The 26,897-nt window shown below is 39.9% G+C and overlaps 1 protein-coding gene across 5 annotated transcripts in view; it reads right to left on the bottom strand.

Moving 5' to 3' along the window:
* Positions 1-26,897, bottom strand: part of HDAC9 (histone deacetylase 9) — an 895,346-nt gene that overhangs the window by 245,293 nt on the left and 623,156 nt on the right. For all 5 annotated transcript variants that reach the window (XM_043966016.1, XM_043966014.1, XM_043966013.1 and 2 more), the window contains 2 exons: positions 11,971-12,091; positions 4,364-4,413 (listed from right to left, as the gene is read on the bottom strand). In XM_043966016.1, coding sequence (XP_043821951.1) covers positions 4,364-4,413; positions 11,971-12,091 — 171 coding nt within the window. The remainder of the gene's footprint in view (positions 1-4,363; positions 4,414-11,970; positions 12,092-26,897) is intronic.

The following is a 26,897-nucleotide window of genomic DNA, read 5'->3' as shown; positions in this document are numbered from 1 at the left end:
GGGAGTACCCACATAGATAAGATCAGAGGTCGTCAATCAGAGTATATTTAACACCAGTAAATCAAGGGCAAGTATTGTAAGAGTAGAAAAATAGACTTTCTTTTGTGCAACAACACCATCCAATCACTCCCGCCATTTTGACCTAAAACTTTAGGGTCATTTTTTAATCTCCCTTCACTTTTCCTCTCCCCATATCCTGTCCAAATCAGTTTCAAAGGCCCGCAAATTCTATCTCGGCAGTGTCTCTTCCATCCACACTGTACCTTTTTTTTTTTTTTTCAAGGAACTTCAGTTTCAATGAAAATGAGACCCAGATTTTCTCTGCCTCTACTCCCAACACAAATATCATGTCATTACCATAAAGTGTCAGGTCTAGGTGTACTCAGATTAAATGTGGGGGGAAAAAGTAAAGTTGGTTAATGCAAATCTGGCCCCAGGTCTATGTCCTGATGCAGGCTTCTCGCACGGCAGAAATGACTCTGTGAAACCCCATCTATCTGCCTGCTCTTTGGCACATCTCAAGCATGTGTGCAGCCTGTCCCCGCTTCAGATTACGCTCTGTTCCACATAGGGAATTGTCCTCCCTTCTATTTCAGTTTTGAGGTCTGATGCTGCCCACGGACCCAGTTTATTTTTTGGCCTCTTGGCACTGGAAGTCTGCCTGACGGATGATAAAAGTGGAATTCTCTGCTGTCGGCAGGGTAGCCCCTGGGGAAGAGGGCCTGAAACCCAAACTTATATAAAATCATATCCTGTTTGCAAATACCATATTCCCTGGGCTGCTCCCTAATCGGGTCCCATAAACCCCTGCACAGCTTGCGAGCCCATTCCTCATCTAAACAAATGCCATAAGCCCCTTTATACTTTTACAACCATGTCAAAAAATAATATTGCCTGCCAATAGTGATGGGATTGGAGCGGCCTCCTCAGAGCTATAAAAGAAGCATGGGGTCTGTTATCAATTTCTCTAAGTGTATCAGGGGAATTATGGGTCGATTCAGTTCCAAGTTATAAATGACAACTCAAAAGCCGCAGAAGCTTTTGAAGCTAGGAGCTGATGACGACATTATCATGAAAGCCTGCTCGTCCCTGCTCTTGTGGTTTTTTGGGCCTATCAAAGAAAGGGGGGGAAACAAGGCTGAGAAATGGTTTCAAGATTTCTTCACACAGCGGCAGGTCAGATGGGCAGGGGAGCCTATGCTATTTTTAGGGAGACACTTGGTACAGTTGGAGCCAAGGCTTTTCTGGATGGGTATTTGTTTCCTGTTTGTCTTAATGATCAGCTTCATTATCTAGACTTCCCAAAATGAGATGGTACAGCATCCGGGAGTCACAGGACCCGGGTTCAAATCTCATCTCTGCCACTTACTATCTTTGTGCTTTCGGCAGGTCTCGGGGCCTCTTCTTTTCTATAAAATTAAGGAGTTGGACTACAATGCCTATGGAATTCTTTCTAGCTTTCCATCTATGACCCTATAAAAGACATCATACTAGAACAACTCACAAGCCTGCACACTCACAAATGAGACAACTCAGGAGACCCAGTTGCCTTGGCTCAAATCTTAGCCACAAGAAAGGAAATTAGGAGCACATGAAGTCTGGCCCTTCTTAGTCAAATTCAGCTGTTGCAGCATCTGACCGGCCCCACTGGAAGAGCCAATACGAAAGGAGGGCTCTCCATTGCCAAGAATTACAGAATCACAAGAATTTCTCAAGGTACCCACCAGGTTCAACTTGTCCCACTCAAAGCCCCCAAAGAATCCTCTCTGTAACATAGAGAGGTGCTTGCCCAGGCTTTGTTTAGGTCTTCCTTCAAGTGGGGTGAACCCCCCATTTCCTCAGAGTCATTCTGCTTAAGGAGGGTTCCTGTTATTTGGGAGCATTTCAGTTCTTGACTTCAAGCTTCAATCTGACTTTTTGTCATTTCTACCCATTCTTCCCAGTCCTGCCTCTGTGGGCCAAAAAAAAACCCAAGTCTCATCTTTTTTTTTCCCACAAAATAGCCTTTTAAAGACTAAAAGACAAGGATCTTGCCCCTCCCCAATTATTTTCTTTTCCAGCTAAACATCCTTAGGTCCTTCAGCTAATCTTCCTAGTGTCCTATCAATCAATTAACCAGTATTTATTAAGCACCTACTATGTGCCCAGGTTGGTGCTTGTTTCTGGGATTGCAATGGCAAAGAATGCTCTCGGGAAAAGATCTCTAATGGGTCTACATGATAGGAATGTATCTAAACCATTCCAGGCTGAAGTGAATCTCTACATAATCCTCAAAAGTCTAAGAATCTGGGAAAGTCCCAAGGAGAATCCAAAGTCGTAAAGCTATTTGGATTGGCAACGTGCAAATCCCAGGGAGCTTGGAGTCAGGAAGCTATGACTCTAGGCACCAGCTTCCCAAGGGCACCATGTGATGTGTAATTCTGCTCCTCTGAACAGCTCTGGATTGCCAAAGTCTGCAAAAGTATGAATTACGATGTCCACTGGACATGGATGTGCTTTTGTATGGTATGGTCTGCTTTAAGAGGGTAAGTTTTGAGCCATGTGCAAGGAAGACATAGTCATTCAGGAGGTTCTGAATATCCCAAAGTTTTACAGGGGCTCACAGATTCCCTAGAATGTCTATCCACTTCTTGGGGAGCTTAAAAGGACTAGACCAAGCTGGGTCTCCCCCATATCACCACCATGTTTCCTGTAGCTCTCAAAAGAAAGTTCCCAGAGCAGTGAGTACAAACTTGGAACCTTCCATTTGTGAAGCCAATTTTGTCCAACTTGGAACCTTCAAAAGCCAACACTTCTTCTCAATTACGTCCTTTAAATCCCTGTATCTCAGCATCCTTAGATTCCTTGAAGTCCTACCTCTGACACCACCTGCCACGTGAAGGCTTCTCCAGTCCTCTTCCCTCCGAGCTCACATCTCTACAGACCAGTTTGGATACATGCTAACCTCCTTTCTGCCTCTCTATTTCCAAGAGAAAAGGAAATCTACAAGGAAAGTTTCATGTTTATCTTTTTACCTACAGAGCTTGACACAATGTTTTGCTTGTAGTAGATGCTTGGGAAATGTTGAATGGACAGAATTGAGTTCCCTTTTTGAGATGTCAGAAAGTAAGAACAGAAGCCAATGAAACACCCTCCCCCCCCCCAAATTATTCTTGGTTGTATTAAGCATGAATTTTATTGGTCTGAGGCTATATAGCATTCTGTCCTAATAAGCCAGGTAACACAGTATGGAAAGCAGCCCATGCCAAGTGCACCAAGCAAGTCTGTCCACTGGTGAGTGACTTCAGAGACCACACTGGCACGGCAGGAATTCAGAATTGCTGAGATGAGGGTGAAAGCTGCATGAAGGTGTCTCCTAGTCTTTGATTCCTTTTTTTTATTTCAATGTGTGAAGGGGGAAGATAGAGAAGATCAATCCAACCAGCTATCTGATGGCTTCTCTTTTTTAGGCTCACCAAGTAGGTATTAAGTTCTTTGTTTCCTGCTACTGAAGAATCACAATTACTAGTTCTACATGTTGGCCCTTAGTTTTGACTCTGAAAATTGGAAACTAGGCCCCAAGAGATATTGTTGCCATCCACAGAGATTTCAGGGTTCTTTTTGAAGATGAAAATAGCGGGACACTTGTAAAGGAAACTCCACTAACTTGACCATTTATAGATGTCCATAGATTCTGTGCTGTCAGTTGTCCCATTTAGTATTGGTATTGGCTTGGCCTCTATCAGAAATAAAGAATCACAAATCTAACATGGAGAATGGGGAGTCAAAGAGGGGAAAGCATTACCTCTCCCTGTCAACATTACTCTCATTAAATAGGAGAGAATGGAATGAAAATGCCCAATTGCCCGGCATTTTACTTTCTAGGGGAAAATGTCATTTTAAGTATTATCTCTAAGTGCTTAAATAATAGCTTTTTTTCTCTTTCTATGCCCAAATTAGTTTACTAAAGTGCCTTAAGTATTATCTGAGAACACATAGACTTTGAGACATCCTTGCTTCTATGTCATCATATCAAAACCAATGTGTCTTTAAGATGTGTATAACTATCCTGGGTCAAAAAGTATGCAATAATTATTTAGGTTGAATACCACAAAGTGGCCTTAGGAGGTATCAAGTAGTATTTCCCATCATGCACCATACTTTGTGATGCCCAGGCCATTTTCATTTGGAATATAATGGACGGAATCCTTTGGTTTCAGCTCATTGGAAAGCAAGTTCAGCTGCTAAGTTGTATTTAACTCACTTCTGATGCTCCTAAAGTCCAGAGGAGGCCTCACCAAGAATCACAGCCCAAGCAGCAATGAAAGCTAGTAGGGAAAAGCTACAGACCTTGTGAGTCCCAAGCACAAATATTCGTCCTTACCCCAAGTCCACCACAAGGCAGCAAGGAGAAGGCCTTCTGAGATGTGTCCCCTGGGGAAGGAATGAGAAAGGACAAAAGTGAACACAAATCACCCAGTCTGATGCATTATTTCAATTGGGCACAGGGTACTGAAGTTCAATCCACACTAGTTACAATCACAGAAGGAGAGGTGGAAGGGTCTTGGGAGGCTGGGGAGTCCAACCCCCTTATTTTTACTAATGAGAAAGCTGATGCTTACTAGCTAGTCAGTGCCTGAAGCAGGACTTGCACTTGTCTTTCTGACTCTATCCAGGGCTCCATCAGCCCTTGCTTGATTAGGTAATGGTTTTAGAATTGTACATGACCCCTTCTTATGCATGCAGGTATTTCAGAGAATGTGCATTGGAGAGGGTAGATTTTCATACGTAGAAATTCTGACTCCTACTTGTATATGAAAGTATACTTTACAATGATCCAAAAATTATGGGCACATCCAATTTGTGAATTTCCAGTTTTCAATTTGCTAAAGCAAATGTAGAGTTCTCTTTAAATAGCTTGACTATCCCTAGAACACCTTGCTTTACCATGACATTTTAGGCCAGTGATATTGATCAAAGGACTGTCTCTTCCCATATGCTTCAAGACAACATTTCGTGAAATACAGACTGACTTTCTGGTGCATATTTCAGAGGAGGCCAAGATCCATGTTTATTTAATCCTCACAAGACTAAAAACATCAGGTAAAAAGAAAAGTCAGGAGCATCTGCACAAAACTAACCAATCAAGGACTCCTCAGCTGACCATAATGAGCCCAGTTTTGTTTTTTCCATTTACTTAATGTCTAAAGATAATTGGGTAGCAATGGGGTCCTGATGACTGTGAAAGAATGTCATTGCTTCCTCATTGGACAATGGTGCCCAAGATCTAAGAGGTACAACAAACAGACATATAATGGAAATGTTTGGTATCCCACAACCCGGGTTCAAATGCTACATAGGCTATTCAATACAGATGATATCAGGGAGAGGAATGGGAGATCAAGCTTTTATTGAATATTAACAATGTTCCAGGTATTGTGCTAAGTGCTTCACAAATATCATCTCATTGATTATCATTCTATTTCTCTGGGCCTCAGTTTTCTCATCTATAAAATGAGATGGTTAGACTAAGTTCCCTTCCAACTCTTAATCTATGTAAAGCTTCAAGTTAGAGTTGATGCTAGATTGTGTGTCTTTTACTCAATGATCAGACTAGCTAAGTATGAAGACACTCAACAACAAAATGTGGGCTATAATCAGGCGAATGATTTTATTATTTTTTTTTATTTTGGTTACAGCAACTTAGGAGGAAATAATGTACACAGTGGTGAAGACAGTACCCACATCAAAGTTATCATGGATCCTTGAAAGTGTCCTCTAATAAAGAGGAAGGCCTGGGGCATTTGCTTCTCTCACATGAGGAATCTGTGTCAAATAACGGTCACCTAGCCAATCAGTGATGGAATTGTACCATGAATCCAGACTCTTAATTCCAACACACTTCAGTTGTCCCAGTACAGATCAAGAGAAACAACATAATCCAAATTAAAAACAGATTTGGGGGGGAATTCTCATTTCTTGTGAGCCAAGGCCTCAGTGAATTTCAATGACAGATAAGAAAAGCTATTTTGAAAATAGTAAATTATCTGAGGAGATTTTTTAAAATGCAATTCCTAACAGATGGGAAATGGGGGAAGAGTTTTACCAAGAAGGGGGTGGGGAAGACTATTTAGAGACCCCCAATGAGATAATCCTAGTAAGTACTAGAATACTATTTGAAAGCCATATGGGAAGCTGATGGAAAAGAAATCTATTGGCCAACAATTTAAAATGGGAATATTGACATGAGTAACAAGACACACAGAGCCATTTCTGCACATCAAGAGATTTCCCAAGGCATTCGCTTGGTAGTCAGTGAAGACTTTTTAAGGACTATATGGTAATAATGAGTAAGTATGAGAAAAGATGTTACTTACTCCCATAAAGAAAGAATTGAGAAACACCATAAAGAATCAAGGGATGTTTTTCTCCTTCAGTGATGTCTGCAGGGCATCCAAGATCTCATGAAATTAGAGAAAAATCCACTTTTCTCTTAACTCGTGTATGTGATGGATTTTTAAAATTTGACCCAGTGCTTCGATACCATGTCATGGAGCATGTTATTGTCCATGCAGTCTGGGATCTGTCCATCCCTGGGGTGATGGAGATTTGGGCAATCAAGCAGGAAGGGGCCCCCAAATGACCGGTTCTTTGGAGAGTAATTATAGGTGGTGAGCTAGTATCAAACCTGATGTTCCCAGAGGAAGGGGCAAAAACATCCATCAATCCTTCAATGTTCTATTCAATCTCCCTATTTCATCCCTGAGCATAACTACCTTCATACACCAACTGAAGACTGTTACCCTAACAAGGCAATAATCCTTCCTGTGTTTGCATACGCAGAGGGGAGAAAACTACTTTCTTTACATGCCTCAAATACACATTATATATGTTGTGTGTGTGTGTACATTCACTGTGGCTCACTTACAGCACCTTTATGGAGGGAAAAAGCCACATTACAGGGATGTGAAATAGGGATAATAATGATTTTGGGCTCATGAGTAGAGTGTAAGCCCCAAAATAAGAAACGATTTAAAACACTTGGAAAATGAAAATATTTTCCATTAACATATGTGAAAAAGTTTTAAATCTTCTAGTAAGGGCAAGTGATCATAGATGGACAGATCTGAGCATTAAATGTCTGTGCCTAGGATCACAGATTGACAGCTGGGAAGGTTGTTAGAGCCAATCCCTTCTCAATTTTTCAACTGAAGAAACTGAGGTCAAGGGAAGTTGTATGATATATCCAAGGTCACAAAGGTAATAAGCAACAGAGCTTCTGACTGCAGGGGAAATGCTCTTCCCACCAAACTGCCCTACCTGGATAATTTTGACGGTTTAGATAAAAATAAATTTTTCACGTGGAAAGGGAAAAACAAAACAAAATAAAACATTGGTTTCTGCAAAACCGGAAAAAAAAATCATTGGGTATCAAGTGAAGGATCTGGGAGTCTTATTATGGTCATCAAGACCAATGTTGCTTGAAAATGTAATATCAGGGGCAGCTAGGTGGCACAGTGGATAGAGCACTGGCCCTGGAGTCAGGAGGACCTGAGTTCAAGTTCGGCCTCAGACACATAAAACTTACTAGCCATGTGACCCTAGTTAAGTCACTTAACCCCAATTGCCTCACCAAAAACAAACAAAAAAAACAAACAAAAAAAAGATACAAAAAAGAAAATGTAATATCAAAATTAGAAAATGATCTAATGAAATAGGCCAGTAGTACATCTTCATATTTGAATCACATAATCCTTGAACACTACTGTTTCCCTGAATACCAATTAAACACTATATTCTCCCAAAGATTTTATTTATTTGTAAATGATTTTTCTTGTTGTTTGTTCCAGGATATGATGTTGAATATACATCCATCCATCTGCCTACCTACAGATATCACTTTAATAAGGTCATAGGTTTATGTCTCAATGGGAACTTAGAAGGCAAATAGTATAACCTTTTCTTTTTAAAGATACGAAAACTAAGGACCACAGAGCAGAAGTGACTTTCACAAGGTCACTAAGGTAACAATGACCGGGAAGTTCTTCATTCAGTTTTTGGCATGCTGACTAACCCCATGAGCAGTGCTTGGAAAGTGTACATTTTTTTTTTGTGGGGCAATTGGGATTAAATGACTTGCCCAGGGTCACACAGCTAGGAAGTGTCATGTCTGAGGCCAAATTTGAACTCAGGTCCTCCTGAATTCAGAGCCAGTGCTCTATCCACTGTGCCACCTAGCTGCCCCCAAAAGTGTACATTTTAAACATCATTTTCTTGTGTTTCTTAAAAATAATCTAGTTAGTCATTAGTTGTACTTTTTTTAAAGCACACTTTTAAAAATACTTATTTTATTTTTAATTTATGAAATAAAATAAGTATTTCCATACAAGTAGATTTGCTTTTTAAAAAATATGATTACACATTAAAGTGCAAAGTCATTACGTAAAAGAAACAAATGTATTAAGATTTGTGAGTAACCTCTGACCTCTTATTGGGTTTATTTTTTCTTTTAAAAGTTGAAGGACATATTGGCTATTTTCAAATCTCTCACAGAGCTCATAGAAAATCAGTATAAGCTAGTGCCTTTCATCCTGATTTCCTCTATCCATCCTCTCTCTACCCCAACAACAACAACAACAACAATACAACACAGCCTAATGCCTAGCCTGTGTTTGGTTGGTTTGAGTAGTGGAAAATATAAAAATTGTGTTAGTGTTTGGGATTCTATTACAGCTTGTCCTTCATTTAAAAGAAAACAAAAACCAGTTGTAAGAATGTTGCTGCCCTTCACAGCCGAACAATATTAGTCCAATGAAATTTAACCATAGTTTGGGAGACGTCTCCAGTTGATTTGTTGGAATTATGTATCATCGTCTAAATAGAAAGCTATTCAACTCCAAGATTCTACAACCCCAAAAAGTGTTTTGGAGAAAACCATACCTAGAGTGAAGCAAATGAAACTTTAATAATTTAAATGATGTAAACAATTCAACACATCATCTCCAACAACTAAAACTGTAATGCTGTTAATTCTACTTCCTGTTCAACTGATCATTGTAATTACCGCTCCCATTATTTTCGCACCATCACTTGCACAATTGATTTGAGGCTGCCTTTCATGCTGTTTGTCCTGGTGAGGATACATTGGGTGCTACTTCCCTTAATGTGTTTCAAACAACCCCATGAGCCAGCATGGTCAGTTACCTCTCTGGTCTTGGGCACCCCACACAGTTCATCCAATGGGGCTGTGAAAATACAGGACCCATCTTGTCTTTGAGAAAGGGAGGTAGGTGGAATATCTCTCCTCTTTAGACCACATAAAGTTAGATTCGTTCCTATATATGCAAATGCATATGTTACAAGAAGAACTTAATGAAGTTTGACTTTCAAACAACACAACCAAAATGTCCCTCTGAAATGCTGACTTCAGGGTTGCCACCCAATTCAACAAAGAGTAGTGCACCTGGGATAAAGCACCAGCCCTGGATTCAGGAGGACCTGAATTCAAATCCAGCCTCAGACACTTGACACTTACTAGCTCTGTGACCCTGGGCAAGTCACTTAACCCTAATTGCCATGCCAAAAAAAAAAAAAAAAAGAGTAGTGCACCTGTACAACTAAGTGGCTATTGATTTTTCCTTGTTCTTATATAGAGAGATGCCTGACTTCTAAAGTCAGAGTCCTAGATGCCCTTTACCCAGGCCAAATTTACTCATTTCTGTTTTAGAATAATATTGAATTAAAGCTTTGGTGGGAGTTGTTTGCTGTTTGCTTAGGTGACCCAATATTTTCAACAGTCATTGTAAATGAAATGTATGTGAGAATTCCAAAATCCTCCAACTGGATCATATTAACATTTTAAAATTTTGACTCCATCAGAAAATATTGTAGCTTTGATTGTTGGTTAAGAAATAATTAACATTAATAATCAATCAAAAAAGAGAATGGGGGAAAATTGTACAAAAAATATTTATAGCAACTCTGTGGTGGCTAAGAATTGGGAATCAAGGGAATGTCCATCAATTGAGGAATGACTGAAGAAGCTGTAGTATATGATTGTGGTGGAATGGTATTGTACTATAGGAAATGACAAACAGGATGATCCCAGAAAAACCTAGAAAGATTCATGTGAACTGATGTATAGTGAAGTGAGCAGAGCTGGGAGGACATTGTGCACAGTGACAGCAGTATTGTTCGATGAACAATTGTGAATGACTTAATTACTCTGAGCAATTCAATGAACCAAGACAATCCCAAGGGACTAATGATGAAGCATACTATCCACTCCCATAGAAAGAACTGATAAAAAGAGCACTTGTGGATTGTACATATGTAACCTATATCAGATTGGTTGCTGTCTTGTGGAGGGAGAAAAATTTGGAACTCTAAATCTTATGAAAATGAATATTGAAAACTACTCTTACATGTAACTGGAAAAATAAAAGAAATGTTTGTTGTAATAATAATAATAATAAGGGGGCGGCTAGGTGGTGCAGTGGATAAAGCACCGGCCCTGGGTTCAGGAGTACCTGAGTTCAAATCCGGCCTCAGACCCTTGACACTTACTAACTGTGTGACCCTGGACAAGTCACTTAACCCCCATTGCCCCGCAAAAAAAAAAAAGAATCAGGTAAAAAAAAATAATAATAATAAATCAATAAGAATCACTGTGGAATGGTGGCTAAAGGGCCAGCCTCTCTATCATGAACACCTGGTTTCAAGCCACTTAACCTCTCAAGAACCACAGGCATCTCTTAATGATTAAGTCTTAGGCAAGTGGCACGCTTGCATTGGTGGAGGGAGTTTCTACATTGAGAATTCAAAACAATGCTGAAATCCTTCCTCCCACCAAAAAGGGAATGAAGAGTGACTTCCTATTCTTAGAAGTTTAAATATTTTCCCTGTTCATCATGTTCTCACATTATAAAGAAATCTAAGATTGCCATCACATGTTTAAGATGCAGTGAGGTACACATCACAAAAATTTTACAACCAAATTAAATTGGATCGATCTGTGATATCAGCTACCAAATAAGGGTGATGTCTCTCCCCAATACTTTTTCTGTTATTCCCTGAGATATTTTATTTTTCTGAATATATTAGGTATTCCATATGACATGTAAAATTTGAAAAGCAATTTTAGTGAAGAATATAGAATATATTGTATGGTCTTGTTTGCAAGGCTTTTTTTTTTTTTTGGAAGAGGCAAGTCTATGATTACTTTGGTAATGTGAAAATGCCTTTCACCAATGCAGATCAAAAATTAGTCTCATCTGCATTCTTAGAGAACTTGCAGTGTCTGAAAAGTAAATTAAGCTTATGAGGAAAAAAATTTAAATCTTTCCTCTTTGTCTTTCTCTTGCTTTTTCCTTTCTTCTTTCTCTTTCTTTCTCCCTTTCTTTCTTCCTTTCTTTCTTCCTTTCTTTCTTTCTTTCTTTCTTTCTTTCTTTCTTTCTTTCTTTCTTTCTTTCTGTCTCTCTCTCTCTGTCTCTCTCTCTCTCTGTCTGTGTGTGTGTGTCTTTCATTCACTTTATTCTGTTTTGTTGTGCTTTGCTTTTCCCAGTAAGACAGTTGAAATAATTGAAAGAAACAAAATGAGGCCTAAAGGGGAAAAAAGACGATTCTGGAAGCCACTCTGTCAGCAGTCCCTTGGAAGGCTCAGAAACATGAGCAAAATAGAAGATCCCCCCATTACCATGATCTCCAGCTACAAGGCCATAATTAAACCAGGCTGTGCAAATCCTATCAAAGTAAAAGTTACCAAATAGCTCTTTTTTTAAAAGTGAATATGAGGGAACGACTATTGTCAGATTCCAATCCCTGCAATTGATTCATCTCCATTGGCTCCCTCTGTAACATTCCTTCTCCCTCTATTCAGTAATGATGCTGGAAAAAGCTGTCTTTTGGCTCCACTCATTGCCAAGGATATGACACTGACACCCGAAATGACTAATGACAAGGCTGGAAGGTGCTGTTCTCAGTAGTACACACCTCGGAGCATCCTGGGGTCCAGCTTCTGTCTGCTCAAGGGGTCTGTGCCGTAGAGAAGAGAATGATGGTCAGAATGGACCAGGCGTAATTCTTCTAGGGAAGCTTTTCGACCTTGGATCCTCTAGAAGAGAAACAAGAGAGGTCACTGGTACTCCAGAGACAACATGGAAAAGAACATGAGACCCCAAAGAGTAAGATTAATTCTAGGTTGGAGGTGCATCAGGAAAGAATGGGACACTCTCTTGCTTTTTAAAGTATTACAATAGCATATGGGAAAAATAAAATAATAATCCTTGTACTAGTAGTGGTAGTAGTGGTAGTAGTGGTGATGGTAGTAGTAGTAGTACTACTAATGGTAGGTCTTTATATAGATTATATATAGATTATCATAGATTAGATTATAGATTATAGATATGTACATAGATTATCTTTATATAGATTATTTATAAGATTCAGAAAGTGCTTCACATTTTATCTCATTTGACTTGAAAATGAATACATGGGTCCTGGATTTTAATTTGTTTTAAACTTAAATTGGCAAGCTAATAAAAGCCATTTTCCTGGTAGGAAAAAAATACTATACAGAAACAATCAGTTTCTTAGTCTATGAAAAGGAGGAGGGGGAGGAGGATCACTATTACTATTCTTTATGCTATGCTACAATGTTTCCATAAGGCATCATATCAGTTTTCTCATTTGGTTTTCACAGCAACCCTGGGAAATGGGTAATCTTATTATCGCCATTTTGTAGATAAGGAAACTGAGGCTGAGAAAGTATCAATGACTTGTCTAGAATTACACAACTATAAAGTGTTGAGGTAGAATTCAAACACAGGTCTTCCTGATGTCTGATCAGTATCAGTATTACAGCTAGCTGTCCTCAATGCAAGGACCAAATGGCTCTGCTGCTTGGCCCACAACTGACACATTCATCAATTAGGACCTTGTTTTGCATTACCATAGTCAGGGGGATCAGAGCTCCTCACCTTCTTTAGAGGCTTTAGAGATAGATATCAGGGAAGGACCAGTTACAATTCAATTACACAAGATGATTTAAATGTCTTGCATTTGTTTCCCAGCTTGGACTTAAACTCAACTGACAGCTTCACCCAGTGGAGGCAGAGAGCCAATCAACTCCTTTCCTTCAAACCAGACCAAGGGATGAGCATGCAAATACTCCCCCCTTCTTTGTGGCCATCATCTTCTCTTCTGTCCTATGATCAGAGGGATCACTGAATCATAGCTGGTAAGGACCACAGCAGTCATCCAGTACTGTTTACACATGAGGAAACTGAGGCCCACACTCCAAGATAATACAGTTGTAACTACCAGAGCTGGAGTTTGAATTCAAGGCCACTGATGGCAAAGCCAGAATTACTTCTCCCACATCATGCAGCCTCCTCTTACTGAAGTAAATTGGGTGCACTTCCTGTAAATGACGCTCTGGTGTATGTCATGAAAACTGATCTGGGATTTGGACGCTGTTCACTTTAAAAGAATTAACTACTGGATGGTACACAGAGGAAGCTGAAAAGAGCCCCATATTGGGCCTCAGAAGTCTGGGTCCTACATCCAAGTCTTGGTTCTGCTGCCCACACTCTGCGTGACATTGGACAGTTCACTTTCTCCATCTGGGTCTAAGTTTCTGAAGCTGTTGAACTAGCTCTGGACCTCTTTTGCTGGTAGGAGCAGGATGTGAACTTGCATGAGGAAAAAATAAATCTTTATTTTCCCTCCATGTTCATTGAGGTTTTCACTAATCTCTAACCATTTCCTTCCATTGGTAGAAAGGGTCAGTAGACTCTACCAGCCTGCCCAAGAGGTCCAGGCCATGGCCCAGAAAAGGCACAGACTTCTCAGGCTAGCTGTTTTCTGTCCAGTTCTAATTCCCATAATCCTCCTGTTTTAGAAGCTGGCAGGGAAACCTAGAGACATTTGAGCGAGCAAAAGTTGCCCTCTGCCTGAACAGCAGAGAAGGCTGATTGAGAGACTGAGTACCACTGAATACCATTCTGCCCTCTCTCAGAATGGAGGGAGTTCAGGCGTGAGCCCCTCTGAACTGAAATAAACTCTCTCTCCTTGACCAGGAGAACTAAAGCCAAGAGATGGAGTGATCCGTGGTTAGGGAACAGGGTTGAGACACAGCCCAGCGAGTGAGTGATGAGACCTGAGGGGATGGGGCACAATCAGGGTAACAGGAAGAGGGGGACTCACATGGGCCAGAGACAGAGGCTCCTCTGGACCCCAGGCAAAAATATTTTAGTCAGTGACTACTCAAATAAAAATGAAAATCATTTTATGGGAAGAATAAAGACATTTGTTAGTGTCACTGGGACTCATCCTGGTGTGACCATTTGTACTTCTAGAAAAATTAAAAATATATTTCAAATAAATATTTCCACAAACAGTTGTAATTCTTGAGCCAGGGAATGCTGAGAAGCCAGCACAACAACCCTGTAGGGTCTGGCCAAGATCTGGGCAGGGTGGGATGCCATGCTAGATTCCCGAGGTCAAACGTAGGCCATGCATTCTTCATTATAACCATCTACACTCCCATACTTACCAGATCCTTGCCAATCCTTCAGTTTAATACAGACTGTAAATAACCATCTGGATTCAGAAAGTATCAGCATTTCCTTTAAGAAAGTTTGACTCTAATACCATGCTGATATTTTTTTTTCTAATTTGGTGCAGGTTATAGAGTGCTATTCTTGGAGTCAGGGAAACCTGAGTTTAAATCTGGCCTCAGAAACTTAATAACCATGTGATCCAGGGCAAGCCACTTAACTTATCTATGCCTCAGTATTCTCATCCATAGAATGGAGAGAATAATAGCACTATGTGTAAGAGGAATAAGCTAAAAGCAATAAGAACAGAGAAATTGGAGGAATTAGAATAGACATTAAGGAAACAAAACAACTATGCTTTGCAGATGATATGATGGTAGACTCAGAGAATCCTTAGAGCATCAAATAAAAAACTAACTGAAATAATTAACAACTTCATTAAAGTTACAAGGTATATGATCAAACCACATAAATCATCAGCATTTCTATATATGACCAACAAAGTCCAGCAGGCAGAGATAGAAAGAGAAATTCCATTTAAAATAACTGGAGAAAATATAAAATAATTGGGAGTCTGCCTGCCAGGACATACCCAGGTACTATATGAACCCAATGACAAAATATTTTTCATACAAATAAAATCAAATCTAAACAAAAATATTAATTGTTTGTGAGTAGGCAGAGACGATGTAATAAAAAGTACAATTCTTCCTAAATTAATTTACTTATTAAGTGCCTTAACAATGAAAACACCAAAAATTATTTTATAGAGCAAGAAAAAATTAACAAAATTCATCTAGAAGAACAAAAGGTCAAGAATGTCAAGGGGATTGACAAAAAAAAAAATATGAAGGAAGGTGATTTATCAGTACCAAATCTCAAATTGTATTATAAAGTGGTGATCATCAAAACAATCTGGTACTAGCCAAGAAATAAAGTGGTAGACCTGTGGAATACATTAGGTACACAATGTACAGTTGTAAATGATTATACTCTTCCGATCTCTTGGAACAAGAACTCCCTATTTGACAAAAACTGCTGGGAAGACTAGAAAGCAGTTTGGCAGAAACTATGGAGAGACCAACACCTCACATCATATAGCAAGATAAAGTCAAAATGGGTACATGATTTAGAAATAAAGGCAATATAAGCAAATTAAGGAAGCTGGAAAATTTTTCCCCTCAGATCTATAGATAAGGGAAGAATTTATGAGCAAACAAGATATAGAGAGCATTATAGGATGTAAAATGAACAATTTTGATTATATTAAATCAAAAATGTTTTGCACAACCCAAAACAATCAAAATTAAGAGGAAAGCTGGAAAGAGGGAAAATCTATAGCAAGTGTTACTGATAAAGGCCTCATTTCTCAAATATATAGAGAATTGAGTCAAATTTATAAGAATACAAGTCATTCCCCAATTGAGAAATAGTCAAAGGATATGAATAGGTAGTTTTCAGAAGGAAAAAAAAAAACAAAGCCATCTAGTCATTTGAAAAAAATGCTCTAAATCACTGTTGATCAGAGAAATGTAAATTTAAATAACTCTGGGTAAACACCTCAGACTTATCAGATTGGCTAATGTGAAAGAAAAGGAAAAAGACTAATGTGGGAGGAGATATAGAAAAAATGGGACACTATTGCACTGTTGCTAGAGTTGTGACCTGGTCCAACCATTCTGGAGAACAATTTGGAACTGTGCCCAAAGTGCTACGTTTTGACCCAGCAATACCACTACTAGATCTATACCCCAAAGAGATCAAATGAAAAAGAAAATGATGTAGATGTACAAAAATATTTATAGCTCTTCTTTTTGTGGTAGCAAAGAACTAGAAATCCAGGAGATACCTATCAATGGGGGAATGGCTGAAGAAGTTCTGGTATATGATTGTGATGATTACTATTGTGCTATAAGAAAGAATGAGCAGGATGCTTTCAGAAAAATCTCGGAATACAAAGCCAGGAGAACATTGTACACTATGGCAACAATATTGTACAAAAATCAACTGTGAATGACTTAGCTAATCTGAACAATACAAAGATGCATGACAATTCCAAAGAACTTATGCTTAAAAAAGCCAATCCAGCTCAGATGAGGGAGTCTGAATGTAGATAAAATAATACTTTCTTTTAACTCTCTTTTTCTTGTTTTTTTTTTTTCTGGTCTCTTTTTTGTTTTTGATTTTTTCAACATGGCTAATATGAAAATATGTTTTGCATGACTTCACATGCATAATCTATATCAAATTGCTTGCCTTCTCAAGGGGGAGGAAAAAGGGAGAGAATTTCTAACTAAAATATGAATGCTAATTTTTACATGTAATGGAGAAGATAAAATAAGAGACACAAAAATAATAGCTCACATAACTGTTGTGAGGATTGAATGAGATTAATATTTGTAAAGCTTTTAGCACAGTGACTGACATATAGTAGTCACTTGGCAAATGTTTTTTCCCTTCCTTTATCTCTCACATTTTAGATATTGTTTGCTTTAGTTCAATTATTATGCTGGTGGATCTTATGTATCATATAAGGTCCCAGCTGGCTCTTAGAACCTTCATCCTCCAGCTCTAGGCTACCTCTCCAGACCACTAGTGGGTGTCTCCATGACCACGAACAACTCACTCCAACTCTCCACCCTCACTCTCTCATCTGTAAAAGGAAGAGTTTGAACTGCTTGACTCTCCAGATCACTTCTAACCCTCATACCCATTCCTATGAACTTATTTCACACAACCCCCTTTGTGCATTCTGCCAAAGGGTTTCATCCATTGTCCCCCATACAAACTTGACACTTCATCCCTGACCACCTCACTTTTACATAAGCTGGCCCCCATGTCAATGATGCCCTCCTTTCTTACTTCCACCTCTTATAGTCCCTCAGTTCCTTCCAAGCTCAGCTCGCATGTCACCTCTTCCAGGTCACCTCTTCCTGATCTCCTTTGTTCTTAGGTCTCCTCTTCCTCAAATTACCATATATATGTCTCTGTGGAAACCTTATATTCTTCTCCCCTCCCAACAGAGAGAGCAATTCCCTGAGGTCAAGGACTGTTTGTTTTCCCTTATGGTCTGTGCATCCCCAACCCCTAGCACATATTAGGCACTAAGGAAAAGCTTATGGAAAGAACTCCTGTTGTTGTTGTTGTTGTTGTTTTCATTTTCCCTAGGGTTTGCTTCCCTGAGACTCCTATTTAAATGTCACAGGATCCTCCATCCAGAGTTGGAAGGCGTCTCAGAGATCATCTAGTCTAATGTAGGAAACTGAGGTTTCCTGAAAGAGTTTAAACTTGTGCATGGCCATACTGGGAGTAAGTTTCAGAGGCAGGATATGAATCCCAGTCCTTTGACTCTAGATGTTCCCTAAACTTTCTCAAACACAAACACCCACATGTGTACACACACACACACACACTGTATGATATGACTAGGAAATAGCCAAATATAGGAGATGGGGATTGGAACTTTAGTCAGGAAGACATGGGGTTCCAACTCTGCCTCAGGCACTTCCTAATTATGTGATTCCGGGCCAGTCCGGGAGTTTCTTCATGTGTATGATGGTCTCCAACATTCTTCCTAGCTCCACACCAAGGACCCTAGAGGGCTATGAGCTACTTTCTTTACCAGCAGGTAAACAGTTGAGCAGGCGTGTCCTTGGTATGTAGCCACTGGGGCTGAAAAGCCTTCTCCAGAATCTCATCCAAAGATCAGCTTGAATGACAAGTCATGGCAGGAAATGAATAAAAGGACGTTCGCCCCAAATATCCAGGGGGACATTTTTTAACAGTGAGATTTTGGCTGGTGGAAAAGTCTCATGGGGGAAATAGTGAAAGCCCTTTGCTTGAGTCATTGACAAAGTGGATTGAATCCAGTCCTGAAAAAGCCCACAAGGAATAAGATCCCAGCCCTGTCTAAGTTGGCAGAACAAGGACCTGGATTGACCTAACAGAGATTCCCAGCTCTCATTTCTATGATTCTATGGAATGTGGACCTCCCAGAGGCAAACTTGTGCAATTCCTTGTGTAGACTGCCTCTAAGTGCTTGGCTGGAGTCCTGAACAGAATACTGGAACTAGAGTCAGAAAGCTACAGGTTCAAATCCCAGCTCTGGGACTTAAGAAGCTGCATGACTATGAGTAAATCCATGAATATCTCCAAATCTCAGTTTCCTTATCAGTAGAAGGAAGATAGTGAAATCTTAAAGACTTACATCCCTGGGGCTTCTGTGGAACACAAGTGAGGTCATTCAAAGAAAGCACCTGACAAGTGTCTGCTCTGGAGGAGCATCTTGTTTTGTCCACCATCTTGTTTTGTCCATCCTCCTTCTGGTTTTCTCCTCTGGAATGTTAACTAAAGCTTGTTCCCTTACTCCTCTCCCTATGCCTTATTGCCTCTGCTTAACACCATGAGTGAAGGTGTTAAGGTGCTTATGATGCAGTGGAACAACACTCATGTAATGAACAGCTCAGTAATCAACATTGTCCATAGTTAGTAGTGAAGCAGAAAGTACACTGGGCCTAGATTCAGGAAGACCTGGGTTCAAATCCATCCTTGGACATTTACTGTCTATGTGACCCTTGGACAGATCGCTTAAAAGCTACCTGCCTCAGTTTCTTCATCTGTAAAATGGGCTAATAATAACACCAACCACCATAATTATTATGAGGATAAAATGAGATAATATGTGTTAAGCACTTTGAAAACCATAAAGAATTTTAGAAATTTTGTTATTTATTTTCTATTATTATTAAACATAATGACATATAAATTTGACTGTTATACTAATTATATTTTATCCTAAAAGTCAAAGAAGGAGTGGAGGAAAGAAAAAGAAAGAAATGGTAGAAGAGAGGGAGGAAGAGAGGACATCTACTATTAAGTATCTACCATGTGCCAATCACTGTGCTAAGTGCTTCACAAATATTATGTCATTTCATCATCACAACAAACATGAGATGAAGAGTCCATTATTATCCCCATTTTATAGTTTAAGAGACTGAAGCAGGGCAGCTAGGTGGTACAGTGGATAAAGCACCAGCCCTGGATTCAAGAGGACCTGAGTTCAAATCTGGCCTCAGACACTTACTAGCTGTGTGACCCTGGGCAAGTCACTTAACCCTCATTGCCCTGCAAAAAATAAAAAAAAAATTTTTTTAATTTAAAAAGACTGAAGCAAATAGAACATTACACAGCTAGTGAGAGTCTGAGATTACATTTTAACTCAAGTCCCTATGTAGCATCTAAGTACCTCTTTGAGGTAGGTGAGCTGAGAGGGACCTCAGAGCTTACCTGATGTGAGCATATTATTATCAGGGTCCCCTGTCACACTGAGCACCCACTCACTCATTTTCTGGAGGGGCAAACTGAGACATAAAGGGGAACAATGACTGGAACTTCTCTGTTTTCCCCAGGTGGTAATTAGGTGCATTAGGAGTAAAGCTTAGTAAAGCTTAGATGTTGTACTCAAGTGTCATCAAACTCAAATAGAAATGGGCCACGAAACCATGAGGATCTCTGCAGGCACACACTGACTTAGGAAACCACATATTGACATTATCTATGTTCTATTGCATTTTCATTTATTTTAAAAAATATTTCTCAATTTTAATTTAATTCAGTCTGGTTCTGGTAGCACTCTTGTTGCCAACTCTTAACACAGTACCTTCCTTACATACAGTAGGTACTTAATAAATGTTGATTGAATGGAATTGAATTGTTTTGGTGAGTGTGTTTGGCATTTCTGTTGCAGCTATTAAAGGAGCAAATCTTGGTATTCTGGGGCAAAGCCTGAGTCACCTCAGCCTTGTTATGGCTTTCCTGGAATTTACCACTTAATGAGAGTGCATCCAGTAGATTTGGAAATTGCTAGTCAGAATAAATTCTTGGCAGGAAATAGATATTAAATTACATTGTTTTCTTATATTGGTAGAGTTATACAAGTTTGGAACTAGAAGGAATTTCTGAAATGACCTATTCCCATTTTGTAGGTGAGCACACAGTGGTTTAATGTATTCAATGACTTTCCCAAGGTCATACAGCTAATTAGTGACAGAGTTGGACTAGAACCCCAGCCTTTGGACTCTTGATCCAGTTCTCTCTCTAGTTCATTTCACATCAACTTAAAGCACATAAAGAATGAGAAAGATAGAAGATATGCCCATGTAACTTACACCAATATATTCAATTACTTTTTGGAGTCTACTTTCACATGGAGAGCAATATATTCTCTTACCTCATTTATCTGGTGATAACTCATCCTTGGCATATTTCCTTTGGAGAATGTTCAGTCATATCACAAACCATAAACAGAAATTAGAGATTTTCTTCTATAACATAAATCATCACTTTTCTATCTACTTATATAAAGGTAACATCATGCCCTGAAGGGGTTTATACTGTAATAGGAGGGGAATTTAATCACTTTTAAAAATAAGGTAATACAAGTTAGAAAACAATTAGACATGTACATGAGGTCAGTACACAAGAACTTCAAAGGGGGAGAGATTTGTTCTAGAAGGGGACATGGGTAAGATGTAATGGAAGACCTGCCATCTGGCTTATGCCACATTTCTTCAATAGACAGAGATGAAGTAGGTGTCATAGATGAGGATTGCTTTGGGAGCAGGGGTGTGATTTTATACCTGAGAATGTTTCAGGTTCTAGGCACCATTTTCTAGGCATAAGAGTACAGAGAATGGTGTGAGAAATGCCTTAAAGGTGGAAGGGGGCAGGATTGGGTCAGGGATAGAAACTGGGGGGAAATTTCATCATGTTGCTTCACCATCACCCACTTTGTGGCTGTTTGCGCTAAAACTGCCTTGGATGTGATATCCTTGTATGAGAAAGTCAGATTGGTAAGAGAAGATATGCTGGGGTTTATTATTATTATTATTATTATTATTATTACATTCTCAAGTACAGAATTATGCTTTATAGACAGTAGATGCTTAATAAGTGAGGGGTTTTTATTGTTTGGGATTAAAGTCAGAGAATGTGGGTTTACTCCTGGTGTACCTAATTACCACCTGTGGAAAACAGACAAATCCCAATCATTGTTCCTCTTTGTGCCTCAGTTTGCCCCTCTAGAAAATGAGTGGGTGGATGCTCAGGTAACATCTGAGGTCCCTGTCAGCTCTAAATCTCCTGATCAGATGCCTACCAAAGCAGTTCTGGTTCTCATCCTGAACCATCTGCCTCCAATTTATCATATAACCTTGAAATGGTTCCATATTTTGGTAGATCCATTTATAATTCACATACTCCATATTTTCCAATAACACTTTAAAATTCACTTATGCTGTCCAGTATGATGTATCTTGCTGACATTTTGACTTTTTTTCCCTTAAAAAATAGTACATGCAGTAAATCATGAAGCAAATCCTGTATGAAAATTAGGTATGTCATCATATCATAACATGTAATAACCTTCCTCCCCTTGCTATCTACATATGTAAAATGCTCCATCACCACCCCATTGGAATCCCTAGCTTCCTTCATAGTACAGGTCTTTCCCTCCCTTCCCTTTTCTGCTCTTTCCCTCCCTTCACATTACTACTATATTAATACTCATATCAGTATCCAACTGAAATCAATATGTCATTCTTTATGCTTGTATTCATGTGCTTGTGCCCCTGCTTCATTCTCTAGAATGTATGCTCCCTGAAGGTAACTATTGTGTTTTGTCTTTGAATAACCTAGGAATAGAGCACAATGGGTGCTCAATAGCTTTTTTTGTTTGTTTCTATTTGTTTTGTTTTTGGTTTTGTTGTTTGTTTGTTTTGGGGACAATGAGGGTTAAGTTGCTCAATAGCTTTTTTAATGTAACTGATATAACACACATTTTAATGAAGTGCCCTACTCTAGGTCACCCCTTTTGTGGTATGAGCTTCAGTCATCATAGTTGAAGGGTAGCTTTATGTGTACAAATGATGGAGACCTAAGACCTTGGATTTAAAGACAAAAGTGATCTCAGAGGTCACCTGATCCAACTCCCTCATTTTATGATGGAGGAAACAGGCTCCATTTCCTCTAGTTTTACCCAAGTTCACAGGAGTATTAAGTGACTGAGCTATGATTGAACCGCAAGTCTTCAGACTCTAAGTCTATTGTCCTTTCCATGATACCCTACCTCCCCCTATGTGCTGTTTAATCGCTTGACATATCTTCCATTTCATTAATAACCATCCATATTTCAACCCTATTGTTAGACAACTAAATCTTATAAACATCAATGTTACTATGTGTGACATCATCATCTGATAGATTCTTCTTTGGGCTGTAATGATTGGAATGAGCCACCTGATGGAGACTTACTGTAGAAAAGCTCTGCCATGAGGCGAAGGTCTCTGAGGGAAGGACCATGCGTCTTTTCTTTGGCATCAGGAAGTGACGTTTGTTTGTGGGAGGAAGAAGGGGGAGGCTGGGGCTCTGACTAGCTCTCTTTCCTGTGGATTCTGGTGGAGAGCGGAGCTAGGAATGTGCTCTCCCATTAATAGATTTAGGAATCTGGGCCTTTCTCTCTCTCTTCACCAAATTCTTATTCTCCTTAATAAATGCTTAAAAGTCTAACTCTTGCTAAAGCTTATAATTTATTGGCGACCACTCATTTAGACAGACTAGCTAGAATTTTAGCCTTTACAGGGCCAACAATGGATTCTGGTCTCAGAGAGAGAAGAACCATGCCCAAGGCAGAGACTATTCTGGGCTCCCCATCAGAGCTATGAATTGGCTGCCTTCAAGTTCCTTCATGACCAAGATCAGAAGCCAGGATCCCTGAAATCAACAGGAGCAGGGAATTGAAGATGCTTCTTTCCCAGTTCCACTACTTTTATCCACTGTCCTCTTTTGTCTGTGGTCATGAAGTCATTGCCCAGTGAACCTTGTCAGGGTCATTTCAAATGCTCCACAGCCCTCCCTAATTCCTACTCATTTTCCCCATTCTCTCCTTGTCCTGCAGCTTCCCCATGTTAAACTTCTCCATTCTCTTATACATGTTCAACACAGATCATGAAATTATCTTTCTGAAGCACATCATTCCCTCCCAAGGGTGTTTAGAGATTCCCAGTTGCTTCCAGAATATAATATAAACTATGCAGGCTGTAATTTTAGACTATTCACAATCTGCCTCCAGAAACATTTCCAGACTTACTTCACTGGACTTTCACACACTCCACATTCCAAGCAAACAGGCCTCCTGGCTATTCCCTGCAATTGGCAGTCATTCTCTTACTCCCCTGTCTTTGCCTAGGCTGCATCTTCCTTCCCTGTGCCTGCACCCTAGATTGCTATAAGGACTAGCTCTGGCACAACTTCCTAGAGGAAGTCTTCCCTCATGTGCTCATTGAGGAATGCTCCCTCCCTTCTCAAACTGTCTTGTATTTACTTAGCAGTTTACACATTCTTGCTCCTACCTACGATGTAAGCCTCTGGAGGGTAAGGACTGTGCTTCTGTCTTTGGCACTCCATTTCTTGGCATGGTGTGTGGAACAGCATAAATGATTATTATTGTGGGAGCTGAATTGAATTGAATTAAAAAGAAAATGACATATCTAGGCTGTGGGTTCTGGGAAAGTAAAGTAGTTAGCACTGGTCGTTTGATCACACTGGTGGTATCTCACACTAAGTGATGCTCCATTCCTAAAGACATTTTCTCCAGGGGGCTAGACCTTTGATTTCAACAGTTAGGAACTCCAGATCTGAAAATGGCCACTTCGACTAACACATAGCAACAATTCACCTGTAACTTGGATCTTTGGAAAGTAATCTGGGATGCTGAGAGAGTAAATGATTTGCCCCAGCGATACAGTTAGTATGAAAGGAAGAAGGATTTGAACTCAACTCTATCTGACACTGAAGCTGGCCCTGCATTCTGTAATACTAAGGCTGCCAATTTGAGATTTGTTCCGTCGGAATGACACACTGCTGGCAATCGGGGACAGTAATGGAGCTATCTTGACAATGCTTTTCCAAGTCCTCGTGTGACAAGGTAAAATGCAACCCCTGCCCCCAACCCCACCCCACCCGCCACCCACACACAGCACACCCGGCACAGATTCTGACTTCTCTGCCAAAAAGGAGGAAAAAAGAAACAGACCCATTCCTTCCCCTCCTGTGTTCAAAGCCTGGAAGGGGGCCAGCACCCTAATCAGTTCTCATTGGCCCTGGAGGAATCACAACCTTTGGTAAAACATAATAAAGGGCATAACATCATGATAAAATGCATGAAAAGGCAATGCCTTTGGTTGGGAACTCAAAATAATTCAGCAGAACAGATGGATTGCATTGGTTTGGCCTTATGGACGACATGAAAGGCCTCATTTTGTGGCAGCTCCAAAGTCAGGGAAAATGGCCAACTTCCCCTGGACCAGCCTGAATACCTGCCTGAGCCCGGAGGTCTCCATCTTTTCTAATCATTTTGGAGGGACTGATGGATTAGGCAATGTTTTCCACTGGAATACCTCATCTTCTGAAGCTGTTTCATTCATTGTCTCTCTCCTTGGGGCTCTGTCCACAATTTTGTGAACAAAGAAACAAATTAGGCAGAAAGAAAGCCAGAGCTGGAGGCTGAGGCCTGGGGTTCAAACCCTGCATCTGCCCCTGACTACCCGTGTGCTCTAGGGAAGTCAAGTCAGTAAGAAAATCCTATCACTTCTCTTGATCTTAATTTCCTCATTTATAAAAAGGGGAGGATTGAATTAGGTAACCTCTACTTACCAAGCATTTACTCCATGCCTCCTATGGGAAAATATATGTATATAAAGGATAAAGACAAGATCGTTGATAAAGTAGGGCACTAGTATTTGGGAGGGTCAGGAGGAATCAAGAAAGACCTCATGTAGGAGGTGGTGTTTGAGGAGGATCCGGAAGGAAGTTGAGAATTTTGTGAGGTGATGAGACAGGTCATTCTAGTAATGGAGGTTGGCTAAGTACAAAGGCACAGAGACTGGAGATTAAGTGCTATGTGTGAGGAACAGAGAACTCTAGTATTGCTGGACCACAATGTGTGAATGATGTGAAAGGTCAAATTGTGGAGAGTTTTTAATCCTAAAAAGGAGAATTTGTGTTTGATCCTAAAGCCCATAGGGAATCATTGATGTTTATTGGGGAGGACTATTACAAAGCCAAATGTAAGGAAGATCCCTTTGGCAGCTGTTTAGAGGATAGCGTAGAGAGATGTGGGTCAGGGAGACTGACTGGGTGGCCGTTACAATAATCAACGCAAAAGGTGATGAGGGCCTGAACTGAGGTGGTAGCTGTGGGCATGAACAGAAGGGATTACACATAAGTAGATCTAGCAACTGCTTGGATCTGTAGAGTGAGTGGGGGGATCAAGGATAATTCTTCATTGAAGGGCCTAGACAACTATAAGAATGGTGATGCTCACAAGAGAAATAGGAAAGTTGGAGAGAGGGGAGGCTTTAGGTGGAGAAATACTGACTTCTGCTTAGGACATGTTGAATTTGAGATGCCTCTAGAATAGTCGCTTGGAAATGTCCAGTGGGTATTTGGTGATTTGAGAATGGGGCTCAGGAAAGAGAAAAAGGCTGGATACATAGACCTAGGAGGTATTTACAGAGAGATGAAAATTAAACTTATGGGAGCTGAAGCAATCACCAAGAGAGTGGTCATAGAGGAGGAAAAGGCGGCTAACAATAGTGTACTGGAGAACGGCTACAGCTACAGACTCCGGGCCCAGTGCTCTAACCACTGCCCCACCTAGCTGCCTCCCAACTAGACTATCCCATTTTCTCATGGGAACCTTGTAACAGCCCTTTGAAGTAAGTGCTATTAATAGACCCATTTCGCAGATGAGGGAACTGAGATCTAGGGAGGTTAAGTCATGGAACCAGTAAATTACAGAACTGTGATTGAAATCATTACATCTTGGTGTCTGAGCCCAAAATCCTGTACACAAATCCAGGACCTCTCAATTTGCATCAATCTCAGATATGTCCTGAAGTGTTTATACCCTTATTCCCTTTTTTACAAGGGAAATACAATACCCATAGAACCTACAACTTAATTTTAAAAAACAGCTGCAAAGGCACATTTCTGAATGTTCACTTAAGTACTTCCAAGCTGCAGTCACACTTTGGAACAAAAAGTTAATCTTGCCCACCCCTACTTATTCAGACTTCAGTAATGATCTCGTGATGCACACAGTTGACCCCTCAAATGGTAAAAAACACACAAAACACCCTACCCACCTCCTCGCCATTCCCCATCTTGTGTTTATGATGTGATGTAGCTAGCATCTTGTCTCATCACTTTCTTGATATACTGAAAAGCACCTATTTTCTTTCCTTTTATTATTAGCTTTCCACATGCAATCTTGTTTTTAAATTTTAAAAAACACTAGAAAAA

The sequence above is a fragment of the Dromiciops gliroides genome, chromosome 5, assembly GCF_019393635.1.
Source record: "Dromiciops gliroides isolate mDroGli1 chromosome 5, mDroGli1.pri, whole genome shotgun sequence".
Classification (NCBI taxonomy): domain Eukaryota; kingdom Metazoa; phylum Chordata; class Mammalia; order Microbiotheria; family Microbiotheriidae; genus Dromiciops; species Dromiciops gliroides.
The sequence above is the reverse complement of the archived record's forward strand: the minus strand, read 5'-3'. Positions and strand labels throughout refer to the sequence as shown.